General features: G+C 53.4%; 1 protein-coding gene across 1 annotated transcript in view; it reads left to right on the top strand.

The window, feature by feature from the left end:
• Positions 1-11,009, top strand: part of GALNT10 (polypeptide N-acetylgalactosaminyltransferase 10) — a 175,452-nt gene extending 164,443 nt beyond the window's left edge. Inside the window, exons 8-12 of the mRNA XM_054568136.1 lie at positions 1,720-1,827; positions 6,367-6,588; positions 8,005-8,121; positions 9,273-9,422; positions 10,021-11,009. Of these exons, the coding sequence (XP_054424111.1) occupies positions 1,720-1,827; positions 6,367-6,588; positions 8,005-8,121; positions 9,273-9,422; positions 10,021-10,179 (756 nt within the window). The 3' untranslated portion in view covers positions 10,180-11,009. The remainder of the gene's footprint in view (positions 1-1,719; positions 1,828-6,366; positions 6,589-8,004; positions 8,122-9,272; positions 9,423-10,020) is intronic.
• Positions 11,010-14,027: the final 3,018 nt, after the last annotated feature.

Genomic DNA, 14,027 nt, shown 5'->3' with positions numbered 1-14,027 from the left:
GGCTGGCTTTGTTCCAAGTGATGATGCCAAGGCCCTACCTCAGGGCCTTTGCACTTGCTCGTCTCGCCACCTGCTCTCTCGCCCATCAGATCTTTATGTCACTTTTACCTTCTCATCATCTAAGACTTGCCTCAACTCCCCCCGCTGGACGAGGCCGTCCCTGACAGGCGTGGGCGACGGCAGCCCACACAGCTGTACAGTGAGTCTATCCAAGGACCTCTCTGTGGCTTCCTTATAACACATACCACCTTCTGAAAGTGCCCCCCAAAGCACAGCGTTTTAAAGCACTAATAAACAGTTGTTATCCAGAAGTTTTGTGTGGGTCAAGGATTTGGGAGTGGCTTAGCAGGATGGCTCTGCCTGGGTCTGGCTGGAAGTTTAGGCCGCGTGGCAGCCAGGGCTGCAGTCACCCGGCAGCTTTTCTGGGGCTGGGGCCTCAGCTTCTGAGGTGGCTCATTCCCGTGGCTGGCAAGTTAGCGCTGTGAGCAGGACGCCTTAGCTCCCCCACCTGGACCTCTCCACAGGGCTGCCTGAGTGCCCCAAAGCAGTGAGCCCAGGGAATAAGCTGGGAGCCCTGTCGTTTCTACAGTATCTTGTTGGTTACCAGGTCAGTCCTCAGGTGACCCACTTGGGAAGGAACTACCGGGGGTGCAAATACCAGGAGGCGAGGATCCCTGGGAGGCCATCTTGGAGGCTGTGCCACACCCGCTCTGTGAGAGCGGGAGACCCTGGCTGACTTCTTCGCCGCCCTGCGTGCTCAGCCAGTGTTTGCGCACAGCAGATACTCCATAGATGGCAGTTAGATGGACAAGGGGCTCGCTGCAGCATGTAACGCTGCGGTGTCTGTGTGCCACGTCTTTGCTAAGCACATTCCCCATGCAGAATCTCATCCGCCAGGCCCACCTCCATGAACCCTTTACGGGTGAGGAAACTTGAGCCTTGGAGGAGTTAGTACCTTGATCCAAGTCACAAAGCTGAGGAGTGGCTGAGGCAGGATTTGAACCCAGGACTGACAAGGAGGGTCTGTTTAGGCTGGGCCCCTCTGTGGGTGTGAGTCAGCGTTGATTGTGCAACTTACTAAGAATTCTCCATGTGCTGTCAGACTATCATGCAGCCAAACGCAGGAGCTCTTCATAATGCCAAGGATGGAGGGAGAAGCATCAGGTCCCCGCCCCAAACCCGCAGCCGCCCCCAGCCGCAAGGCTTACCGAGCAGAGTGCAGAGAAGTCACTGCTCAGGATGACCCAGCAAGAGGCATACAGATCCAGAGGAGCCTCCAGAATCCAATGCCACAGTCAGTAGACGTCACAGGCATCCGCAGGAGTCTAGAGCTCAGGCTCCAGAGTCAGCTGAAGTCGGGTGTGAATCCTGGCTCCACCACTTACTAACCCTGTGGCCTCAGACAAGCTCCTGAGCTGCTCTGAGTCTCCGTTTCTTCATCTATGAAACGGAGCTCTGCACCGCCGCCTCTGTAGGTGCTGACGGGGCTTAGCTGCAGTTGTGCATGAGGAGCTCATAGCATGGCGTCTGGCCCTGAGTAAGCAGTCGGTGCTGTCAGCTGTTGATACTGTTGTTATCACTGTGTTTTCCTCCATACCTCGTTCTGCGAATGGGTTTTTAGTAGACAACCCAAGCTGATGCTTTGGATGAATGCACCAAGGAGGGGACAATGAGTTGGACGCAGAAATGTCACCTTCTCTCTCCCTTCTCACCCTGCAGGTGTGGATGTGTGGGGGCCGCATGGAGGATATCCCCTGCTCCAGGGTGGGCCATATCTACAGGAAGTACGTACCCTACAAAGTCCCTGCTGGCGTCAGCCTGGCCCGGGTAAGCTGCCGGCTTTCCTTTGGGGTGGGGGGATTGGCACCCGGAACCCCAGGTACCAAATGACCCGTAGGTATGCCACCCTACCGCTGGCCCGGTGAAATCCAGTGTGAAAGAACGTAAAGCTCTGTTTACCTACTTGCTACCTGTGCAACCTTGGGAGGTTGCTTCACTCCTCTGAGCCTGTGTTTTGGCCTCTGTCTAAATTGTTTCCAGCTCAGTGTTGCCAGGACTAAGGAGATGGCGCCGTTTTCCCAGGTGTGACGGACAGGGTGATTTGAGGCGGTAGACATAAGAACGTTTCTATTTACATGTGTTTAAATTATGTGGATTAGAAGTTAACGTGTATTCGTGTAGCGAACTTGTGATTTCATGGACATCATTAAATAGGATAAAACTAAAGCAGGTACAGAGTTGTACCAGGGTGATTTAAAGGAACATTTTACATAAATATTAATGCAGGTTGAGTGGTGTGTTTGGGAAAGCCTGAGACAAGGTACTTAAAAGTTCCTGGCACAGGGACAGTTAATAAACGTCAACGTCTTTCTGTTCTCCCCACCTGTCCCCACTTTTATTGCCAAAAATTCTGTGTCAAACTATTTCATGCCTTCAAATGGCTTGTATTCATCATCGCTTGAATTAAATTGGCTGCTGGCTATAAATGGAAATCTGTTAGCCAGAGGTTTGTTTTTTGTTTATTTTGGGGGGTTTCTTAAGGGGGAGGTTGCCTGAGTGATACTTCACTAGACTTTAATAATCATGTTTAAAATATTAAGTGTCTTGAGAAAAATAAAATCAAGGTGACCACAAAAGAAAACGGAAGAGAAGGGAGTGTCTCCAGAGGGTAAAGAGGGTTGCAGGGAGGTTTGGGGGAAGCTGGGAAGGTCACCCGCACTGCTTTGCCCGCAGGGACACCCCACCCCAAGCCTCCACCGCCCAACAGAGCGCCCCTTGTAAGCCTGTCGGCGTCAGCCTCCTCGGCCCAGGCCGCTGCCTCCCTCTCCCCCATCACCTGACAGTGGACGACGCGCAGGATTATAGCCCCTGGCTCCCGGAAGATTCCTGTCCTGCGATTTACAAGAAGACTGAGACGCTCAACAGGCGGCAGGTCTCCCCGCCTCCTTCCGAGGACGGGGACCTATCTCCGGAGGCGGCTTGCTAGGGGGCCAAGGGGCCACGAGGCGGGACTGAAGGAAAAGAGAGCCGGCAGTGCCCCCTCGTGGTGTAAGGTTGCAACAACAGCCACCCGCACCAGCCAGCTGCGCTTTGGACAGCTCCAGCCGACCTGGGGGCGAGTTCTAGGTTCAGCAGGAGAGGCAGGAATCGCGATTCACCTGAAATAATACAATTTGCAGTTTCAGAGGTGTCAGGCAGGAAAGCGGGGCAAAGCGGCTCAGTAAGCCAAGACCGACCCTTCCAGCTATGAGGGACGGTGGGGTCTCGGGGGTGCCTCTGATGCCTGAAGAGAACCATTCCCAAAGCATCCTTTCCCTACCCAGAGCTGTCATTTCTAGAGCCGCCTGGTGAAGAGGCGCCTCTTCCTGCTCATGGAACCGCAGATAGATTCAGTGGGCAACGGCTAACTGTAGTAACACATAAAAACTTCTATGAGCTAGGCATCTCGCAAAGCGTCTTACATGCTTATTTCACTTAATTCTCACCTGTTTTTAATCCCCATTTTTGAGATGAGGAAAGTGAAACATAGAGACATTAAGTACAGAGTCAGAATTCAAAACCCCCTGAGGTCGGGACTGGTGCCTGGGACAGAGCTTTTGCCCCTGAAATAATGATTGCTAATCTTAGTACCAATGTCTGTATAGGCATCAGCATTAGCAAGACTGGGAAGTTTATTTCAACGTCTCACCTGAATTCTGTGTTTATACACGTTCACTTCTTTTGTCTACATTGGCTCAGTCTCCTGTGCCTTTGAACTGCCAATCCGAGTGGCGCCCCACGCAAGGTTGCAGGGCCCCGGAGCTGCCTGATGGACGCTCCCCAAGAGCTGAACTTAATGTCTAACTACCCTCCTTCCGTCGTAGCAATGCAGGCAGGAGCAGCTGCCCGCCCTCCCGCGTGCCTGCCCCCAGGACAAGCAGCCAGCCTTCACCGGCTCACTTACTGTGCTGAAATCCTTATCCCTCCCCCAGGAAAGGCATCTTAGGGAAGGCGGTGGCATACACCCACTCAAACCTGGCAAAACTGGAGACTTACTCCAAGAATCAGGCGAGCCTCTGTACTCCAAGCCCAAGAAGGGCAGGTCTGGGACCCAGAACTAGGAAGGTGTTAGGGGGATGAGAGGATTGACTGCACAGCCCTCTGAAACCCCAGGGCCCTTTTCACGACTCTCCCCAGGGGAGATGCAGTAGAGACAGATGCAAAGCCCTTGACGCTGGTCCAGACAGCTGGCTGTACAAAAGTTCAAGATCCGGTAGGAATGGCATATTAAGTCATAGCTGGAAAATGCAAGATTCATTAAAACAGTCATATAAATATCAACTAAAATTAAAATATTATGTGGTTTGATCCTTTACGAATAAGAGTGGTGAATTTCGGCACCTTTCCCTGGTCAGATTGGCCTCCCTTGCCTGTGGCTTGAGCAAATGAAACAGTGAGCCAAACAACCTGGGTGGGCAGCCAGGAAGGGGGTCTCAGGCTCCTGGGCCTGCTGAGGATGACACCGTCCTTGAGCTATTTTCTAGCCCACTCTTGACCTCTTCAGCTCCCAGGAGGAAGGAGGTGGTAGTAAGGGTCCCTTATTTTCCTGGTCCCTTATTTTCAAGGAAGAGCCAACACGATTGAGAAGTTGGTGAATTTTGTCACTGGTACCAGGGCCGCCCTCCTGTTGGCTTTTTACCTCCTCACTCAGGAGTCACCAAACTGTTTTTGTGTAGCCCATTGCGCTAAGATGATTATTTTGTGACACATAAAAAATTTTTTTAAATATTTTTTAAAGTGAGAGAGAGAGAGGAATTTGTTGTTCCACTTCTTAATGCATTCATTGGTTGCTTCTTGTATGTTCCCTGACCGAGGATCAAACCCACAACCCTGGTGTATCAGGACAATGTTCTAACCAACTGAGCTGGCCAGCCAGGGCATGAAAATCAGATTTCAATGTCCATATACTTTTATTGGACCACAGCCACACGTACTCATTTACATAGTGTCTCGGGCTGCTTTATAGCTACATCATCAGAGTTGAGATCATATGGTCTGCAAAGCCCAAAATATTTACTATCTGGCCCTTTACAGAAAGCATTTGCCAACCCTGCCCTGCCTTAGAGCAGTCATTTACACTGAGGTGTGAATGACTGATAACAGTCTAAGTGCTGACTCCCTTTTACCCTTCAGAAGAACATTTGGATTACAGTAAGGGGAAAAAAATTTATGATAGAGAGAAAGCCTGGAGACTTCAATGTGTGTTTTGCAGGGGGGGGGGGGGGGGGGGGCGATTTCTGGCAACGGCCAGGGTTAGTGGGAGGTGTTTGGAAGCAGGAACTTCCCCTGAACCCTGGAGTTGTGTTCTTCCAGAGCCAGCCTCAGAGGCTCTCAGCAGGTGGTGTCTACAAGGCAGATGGAAGGAGGAACGTTCATCCCAGTTAAGCAGAATGGACTTTTCCTCTACCTTCAGGTCTGCTCACAAAGAGGATGTTTCCCCGTCGGTGCCTCTATTTGCCAATAATGTGGCTGTCATTTCTTTTTATTACTGATTATCTTTGCGCTTCATAATAAAAATAGCAGCTGTCCCACCTCAAAACATTATTTCAAATTCCAGCTGATGATGGAATTCTTTTGGTGGTTAAGTATAATTTGTTTTTACCGTGCAACTTGGTCAGCACTCCCGGTTGAAAATGACAGAAACCCAGCTCTAAGTGGCTCAAGCAGAAAGGGGCTTCACTGCCGCCTGCAGGCACAAAGTCCTGAGGGGGCGTGGGCGTCGGACAGGCCGGATCCAAAAGGAGGAAGGCATTCCTCCCTGCGGCCTATTTCTGGGTCGGCCTCCGCCCTGGACAGGCTTCCCGTGTAGCCCCAGCTGCTCTGGCTGGCATCCTACCCGTCGCAGCGCACCCTGCAGTCCGGGCAGAAACGCAGCAGTTCTTCCCCGCGGTTCCCGCAGAAATGCCAGGGCTAATAACTGCCTGTTGGTTCTGATTGGTTTGGCTTAGGTCACGTGGTCACTGACCAATCCCAGTGACTGCCCAGGTCTGCCTATTCCCCGTAGCCAGGCTGAGCCCCTTGCCACGGAACAGTGAGGCAGAGGTGGGTCCCCAAAGGAAGCCCAGTGGGCGCCTATCGCTAAAAAAAGGAAACGAGAAATGGGCCCGCAGAGCAGCAGCAGCCTGTTACTCAACTGTAGTTGTAAATCCCTTAAAACACGCGTAAGTGTTACATGTAGAGAAGGCTTAAACCCGCAGTGGGGCTAGGGCGATTGACGCAACAGTGTAAAGAAAGATTGGCCTCGGTCTCCAGAACCCTTTGCACCCCACACCCAGGCCTGGGCCCCTCAAAGCGCCTGACCCTTGTACCTGCCTGTCGCTCCTCCAGAACCTGAAACGAGTGGCGGAAGTGTGGATGGACGAGTACGCCGAGCACATCTACCAGCGCCGGCCTGAGTACCGCCACCTCTCCGCTGGGGACGTGGCCGCCCAGAAGAAACTGCGCAGCTCCCTTAACTGCAAGAGTTTCAAGTGGTTCATGACCAAGATCGCCTGGGACCTGCCCAAATTCTACCCGCCCGTGGAGCCCCCGGCCGCTGCTTGGGGGGAGGTAAGTATGGAGGACAGGGCCGGCTGCAGTATTGGGGTGTAGTGCCAAATGCACAGGCGGACCCCTGTTCACAAGGCAAAACAAGGAAAAGTGCTGATAAAGGTATAAAATATAAAACCTGTTCTTGTCTTTCCTGGTCTAGCTTTCTAGCCTTGTGTTTTTTGTTGATTTGGGGTGGGGTTTTTTTGTTTGTTTTTGTTTTTGCTGTTAAATGACCCAAGTAGAGAAAAAATAAACCTTTAAATGATCAGCATGAATTTTGCCATTTGCCTTTACGTTCTGCACTGCCAACTTTAAGTGCACAGAGGGGCATTTAACGCATGTGCAGAATCGGTGAAATTTTACCATTTGTATTTCAAACATATGTGTATTTCTTACCAGAACAGGGGAAAAACACTGCACAAAATGAACTAAGCTGGTCTTATTTCACTCTCTGCCTTGGGCTTCCTGATGAGGGAGGTAGAACTGAAGGGAAAAAATCTATGGGTGACCCTGTACTTGCCTTCTGGGTAATCTGCTGCTTAAGTGATTGGCTAATCCAGGGAAGTAACGCAGGTAAGAAAGGATAGAGCTCCTGGGTCCATCCTGTGTCTTAGAAGGCCCTTCAGCCAAAGCACCTTCCAGGCGGAAAGAAAAGCGCGGCCTCCTTTCCAGCCCCCACTCACTCACAGTCCGAGCGCACACACCCGCTCTGAGCCTTGCTGAGCTCTCCCCGGTATGGGCCCCGGAATTCTGGGCGCCTCAGACATTGTAGGCAAATGCAGCAGAAAGGGAGGTGGATGCTCGCATAGCCTGTGTCACCTCTGCTCACAGGCCTGCTCCCATGTCCCCTCAGATTTCACCTACAAGTTCAAAGATAAACTGTGAAAGATTTTAAGACAGAGAGAGCGAGCTTTAATCCAGCACAGGCCCTTCTGAGCGAGGGACCCTGGGTGACTGCTCAGGGCCCACGCCCACGAAGCCAGCCCTGCTGGAGGAAGCAGACAGTCTTCCCTAAGAGAAGCGCTCGGTCACCGGCTCCTAGCTCCTGGGGCGCTAGGCTCAGGGCACCCACTCACGTGTACATGGATGTAATGGGGAGAGGGATCGAATTCTCTGAGAGAGGGGTGGAGGATTTAACACCGGCTCACCTCCTGGCCCCGTCCCACCCTGCCCCAGCTGCCTGCCCTACTTATGACAGGGGACCGTCAGAGGACAGGCGGGGTGATGGGGAGCTCCTCCCTGTGGGCTGAGAACTCCTCTGTGAGGGCCCCAGGCACTGCCCCCACCCCACCCCCACCCTCCAGGCCTGGCTCGGTTAGGACGGGTCAGAGCTCAGCCCGTCTGATGTCTCTGCTTTGGCTCCCTCCTCCACCCCCACCCAGAGGGAATCTTGAGGTGCCTCACCGGTCCACCCTTTCCCTCTTTCCGGTCCAGATCCGCAACGTGGGCACGGGGCTGTGTGCGGACACGAAGCATGGGGCCCTGGGCTCCCCGCTGAGGCTGGAGGGCTGCGTCCGGGGCCGCGGGGAGGCCGCCTGGAACAACATGCAGGTAAGGGCCACTCCCGGGGGCTGGCAGCCAGGCTCTCTGGGCTCCGTGGGAGGGACAGGCAGGGAGAGGCCGCAGTCAATGCCGAGTGACAGAAGTCACCCCAGGGCACGAGTTACAAAAGCTTGCTGAGCACTTTGGCAGAGGAATCCTTCCTACTGCAGCTAAACCACCACCGCGAACTGTTGGTCGCAGATGCTGGCAACACAGTGCAAACGGCCTTCAACAAAAAGAGGAGTGGCTGGCTCTGTCACTGAAACCTAGATGATGATGTCGTCAGGATCTGTCCAAGATCTCAGCCCTGCTTCCCTCTCTGTCGGCTTCATTGGCAGCCTGCCTCTTCCCATGTGGTGGCAGGGGAGACGCCAGAGCCCCCAGTGGGAACGCCTGCCCCTTCCCAGAGCTGTGGAGAAGCCCACACATGTTGGCTTTCCTGCGCCAGTTGCAGTGGGGATGTGATGCGGTCCTCATATTGATCGGACCAAAGTCACATGCTCGCCCTGCAGGCTGGGGCAAGGTGAGCCTCTCCTGAAGGAGAAGCGGGGGAGAGGCCGGGCTGGCCCCCCAGGAGATGTTCTCAGAAGAACGGGGAGTGCCAGCCCACGCTGCCGGAAAAGCCACCACTCTGGGGAATTCAGCTCCGGTGATTCTGTCCTCCAAGCAGTTAACCCCGACGCTAAATCACACGGCGTCCTCTGAATCTTGGCTCCAGGAAGCATTTTTTACAGCCCCCTTACTGTAGATTTGCTGGCATTTTTGGAAGTTAGGCTGAGATAAGACTGTAGGGCGGGTCCTGGGCAAAAACAGAGGTCGGAAGGCACAGCACACTCGCAAGAGCGCCTCTGAAGGGCTTGCAGTCCCCCTCGTCCTTTCTGGATGGCTGCTGTCAGTGGTGGCAGTTCTCCCTGGCGAATACTTCTGACCTGCCCAAGGCCACGATATGGCGGATTGGCTTCCAAATAAGGTGGGAGTGGCGGTAAGGTCAGAGCAAGATTCGCCACAAGTTGGTGATTGTTGAAGCTGGGTGATGGGGACAGACGTGGTCGATATACCCTTTTTCTGGGCCTCTGTATTTAAGTTTTTCTGCAATTACAAAAAAAAAAAAGCAAGTCCGTTCGCGTTGCCATCCCTCTCCCATGTCCCTGTGTGTGCAGGTGTTCACCTTCACCTGGAGAGAGGACATCCGGCCTGGGGACCCCCAGCACACCAAGAAGTTCTGCTTCGACGCCATCTCCCACACCAGCCCTGTGACCCTGTACGACTGCCACAGCATGAAGGGCAACCAGCTGTGGAAATACCGAAAAGTAAGACGGGACAAGTGGGGGCATGGGGCGCCTGCCTGATAGGAAGGAAGGAAGGAAGGAAGGAAGGAAGGAAGGAAGGAAGGAAGGAAGGAGGGAGGGAGGGAGGGAGGGAGGGAGGGAGGGGAGTAGCACCACCTCCTCCCAACAGAGCCCGCTCAGTCCTGCACGTGCTCCACTAGCCTGCCATGCCCAACTTTCTAGATGTTCAAGAGAAGACAGAAATCCAGATTTTTTGTAAAATCTCTAGAATCTTAAATGTTAGCAACTGAGCCCATTAAACACACACACACACACACACACACACACACACACGGTGAAGACCAATGGAACTTGACTGGAGGCAGGCAGTGACTAGGGCACAGGCTCAGATGTGCTGCTGAACTTGTGCCTACATCCCAGTGAACGCGATGACGCAGGCACGTGGCAATGTCCACTGCAAGGGAGGAGGGCAGTGTCTCGCCGCACACTCAGGAGGAAAGCCACACGGTTCTGTGGGGGACTGGCCAGTCCCTGCCTCACTGCCTCGTTGCTGGTCCCGCCACTGCTGTTTGCTCATGGTCCCCAGTGCTGCCTGGCTGATGACCTTTGTATTTTGCAGGACAAGACCCTGTTCCACCCCGTCAGTGGCAGTTGCATGGATTGCAGCGAAAGTGACCACAGGATCTTCATGAACACCTGCAACCCCTCCTCTCCCACCCAGCAGTGGCTGTTTGAACATACCAACTCAACAGTCCTGGAGAAATTCAATAGCAACTGAGCCTGCACGCCCACGGCAGGCCTGGCAGGGTCCCCATGCCGCTCGCTGCAGGGTTTCCGTGGGCACCGGGACGGAAGGTGCCGGCCAGCCGGCGCAGGGCGGAGCGGGCTCCTGAAGCGGGAGCCAGGCGTCTGCCTGGTGTGGGGCCTGCGCTGCGGGGACCGTGTGGGGTGCAGACCCCACAAGAGGCCCCACGAGGGCACAGGCCCTGCTGTAACTCCTGACAGTACCGTGGAAACCCGGCGGGCCTGCTCAGCTTTGTCACCTTGTTCCCTTGAGCAGGAGAAATGCCAGGGCAGCCCTAGGCCACCCAAAAAGGAGGCGTGTATATGACAGTCCTTTAGAAAGGGAAGCAAACTTTGCTAGCTCATCGTCACCCATCTGCAGGGGAAAAGAAAGGAGTGTTTCTTGGGGACGCTGGTTTCAGCCTTTTCACGTCTGCCCACCACGGGGGTAAATGCAGTTCCTGGCACGCTTCTGCGCCCTGTCACAGCCCCAGGTAATGCAGTCGAAGGCCCCACCTGGGGCCCTCAGAGTGTTCGGTATCGGACGCCGGCCAGCCGCCAGGCCTGGGGTCAGGGACTGGACCCTCAGGCGTTCCTTTGCAGCTGTGGACACACAGGGTGTTACCGCTTGCTCTCTGGGTACTTGAAATGCCCATTTTAGTGCCCTCCGGGCACAGGGACAGCTCAGCCACCAGCTTTTTCAGACTGTTTCAGATGGCCGTGGGCCCTGGAAAAGGCCTAGTAGATGATCTCCAAACTAGGAATTCTGGCTGAATTTCCTTGGTCAGTGCTTCTGTCTCCTCTCCCCTCCCCTCCTCTCCCCTCCCCTCCTCTCCCCCACCCCTCCCCTCCCCACCCATCCCTCCTCCTCCCCCTCCCTCCCTAGAGCAGCGGAGGTACGAAGTGCTCACCTCTCAAAGTCTGGAGGCCGCCAGGGTTGTCCATGGCCAAGACGCCTAGTCTCTGACCTCATCATGGTTCTAGTTCTGATACCGAACTAGAGTTTTTAAAGAAGTCTGTAATTTGATCACAAACTAGAATGCTACACAGGATTCTGGCATTCTGGGGCCCCGCGGATTCCTAGAATACTGTGATTAAAGGAGCCAGCCTGGTGTGATACCGCCCAGGCAGCCGTCAGCCTAGAGACAATCTGTGAAATCCCAGGTTGGTGGTATTGGGGGGGCTGTGTTCATCAGCTCCTCCCCGACGCCTTGCTGTAGCAGGGTTCTCAGCGCAGATCCAAAGCCCTGCAGCCTCCCACCATTCTAGCCGCAATGAAGAAAAGAACCTGAGTCCCAGGGACAGATGCATGCCCAGCTCCACGCCAGCCCTTCCTGTTTACCTTTTGCTTAGTTAATTACATGTCAGACTCCCAGAGGGCTCCCAAACTAATAGGAAGCATTTCTGTAACCAGCCTGCCACCCACTGATTCAGAAATGGAAATCACATTCTACAACCTATGGCTTCCGTCAGCTAGCCCAGGAAATACTTGAAATCAGTATTCCAATTAGAGCTGGGCCTCTCGATTGTATCATTTGCCAATTAAATAACTGAGACATAAATCTGGGAACAGAGCCACAAATCTGCCTTTGAGATGCTGGCTGATCTCAAGGCCATCAGTGATCCTGGGGAGGGAGGCATAAACATTCCTGGTCACGACCACCCCAATTAAGCGTGCAGCTGGCAAAGCATCACTTCCCCCTCTCTCCCCACCCCACTTCCTCTCCCCCACCCCGTACAAGTGCAGCTCTGGCCACCTCTCCGCAGGAGAGGCTGTCCCGGTACTCGCAAAGCCTGCTCGTTGAGCCCTAGTGTCTCTTCCAAATGAGCATTACACCTATAGAAGTGGTCCTCAACAGGAAGGAGTCAAAAGATCAGGCCTCTTCCAGAATCTAAGGTAACCAGAGTGTTGCAGTTTGGACAGTTGACTTAGGATGCATCATCAGAGAGCAATGCAGCATCATTAAAATAAAAACTGTGCCTTTTTAAAAAGAAAAAAATGCAAATGTACAGCAAATCCCTAAACTTGAACCATTTCCTAGTGCCTTGCTAGACAAACATAAAGAGGCAGGGGTCGGGGAGGGGGGAGGATGTTTTTGGTGGTGTGTGTAGTTCCTATTGGATGAGTGTGTGTTTCTTAATGTCTAATTTCAAGCAGGAGACGTTGGGCCTAGAGCAGGGTCTGAGATGGAGATGCCCCCAAGGGCAGCTAGTGTAACACTCCAGGTTGAAAGGGCAGCAGGACAGCTCCTGTGGCCTGTGGCCTAGAAGGGCCTCAGGAGCCCCTGGGAGAGAGCCCTGTTTGGAGGCCCTGCCGGCAGTCCCCCATCTCAGCCCCAGGCAGAGCGCAGAGCACTGGCTGCATTTCCAGATGGTCCCACAGCACGTGGATGACAGTGTTCTCCGCGACCAGGACTCGTGTGGGAAGCAGGAGCAGCCCCAAGCAGTCCTCAGCCTTCCTCCCAACCCCTGGGTCTTCTTTTGAGCCTGGTTCTGCCCCCTCAACAAGGGATGAGCAGGTCCCCTGAGCACCCTGGCATTTGTCATTGCTGAGCCCACATACGTAGATGCCCCCGTTGACAAAGTGTGTGATAGGGATGGCAGGAGACAAGTTCGTTGCCTGGCTGACCAACTGGCTGATGGCAGATACTGACCACTCATTGTTTTGGCCTTGGGTTTTGTTTGTTGTTTTTGTTTTTAGCCGCCCTTAAGATTTAGATTTGCTCACATGCCCAGCTGATGCCCAAACAGAACAGCCAGGAGGCCATGGAGAGGCTATGTGCCAGGTAAGGAGTGAGAATAGGGGCCCCTTTTCCTCTAAAACCCTTATTCTGAGCATGAGGTCACAAAACAAATGAGTGGCTAGCATGTGGCCCACCAGCAGCCTTTCCAAAGGGGACTCCAGCAACATTTTGAAATACAAAGAGCATCTTTGCTCAAAGTACAAGGCCTTTGGACGTGGCCAAATGTGCAGGCACAGGCGTGGAAAGCCATGGCACTTTATGCCTCCAACTGGAGCTGATTACAACTTTGAATGCAGTCCAGAAACTGTCGATTCTCCCCGTCAGGAAGCAATAGCTCAGAGGCAGAGGGGGTACTTATGTAAAGAGATCTGACATGAGGTTCAGGGGAGAAAGGAGTTGTTGGAGTACATGGATTCCCCACGTCCGCATTATATTCACTTCTCACACCTCCTACCTGTTGAATTTCTTCTCCCTAAGAAGTCAGTGACATGCTTGAAAATGGTTCCATGTTTCTTTCTGTGCATCTCCATTGCTCTAGTCTCTGGAGTCTCACGAGTGGCAAAGCACTTTGCAGGTGTAACTGGGAAACCTGGAGTCCTTGCTTTTACGACCCCTGGTATGTACAGATTGGGTCATCTTTTATAATTCCTAGGAGATGATGCATTTGGAGTGTTTTCTAAAGATTTCCAAGTGTGGGAGAGGGGCAAGGAGTGCAGTTCTATTCTTGAACTCCTTTCTGCTTTCAACTGACGTTCTCTGGAAATCCAAGTCGTAATATTTTAGTTCACATTTGATCTTGAGCCAAGGCCCACTGCCTCCTTTGGGGTGGGTATTGGGCCTACATTCCAATTGACAAGGTCCTGTTAACATCTGCTCCCAAAATGGCTTTGATTCCCCCCACCCCCACCCGCATGCCAGACATTGGGTGGGGGTGGGGGCTCCCGTTCTGTTTGGGCTCAAAGACCAGGGTCCTAGGGAATTACAGGCAGGGAGTATTTGAGAAGTCAGACTGGGACTCCATAGAGAAAGCTCAAGACTGCCAGCCTCTCTTCTCCTGCCTGGAAAAGTGAGCCTTGTGAAGAACTGACTTACGTGTACA

The sequence above is a fragment of the Pteronotus mesoamericanus genome, unplaced genomic scaffold (assembly GCF_021234165.1).
Source record: "Pteronotus mesoamericanus isolate MK-2021 breed Mesoamerican mustached bat unplaced genomic scaffold, CSHL_Meso_final contig_2, whole genome shotgun sequence".
NCBI classification, from domain to species: domain Eukaryota; kingdom Metazoa; phylum Chordata; class Mammalia; order Chiroptera; family Mormoopidae; genus Pteronotus; species Pteronotus mesoamericanus.
This window is presented reverse-complemented; position numbering and strand designations above follow the sequence as displayed.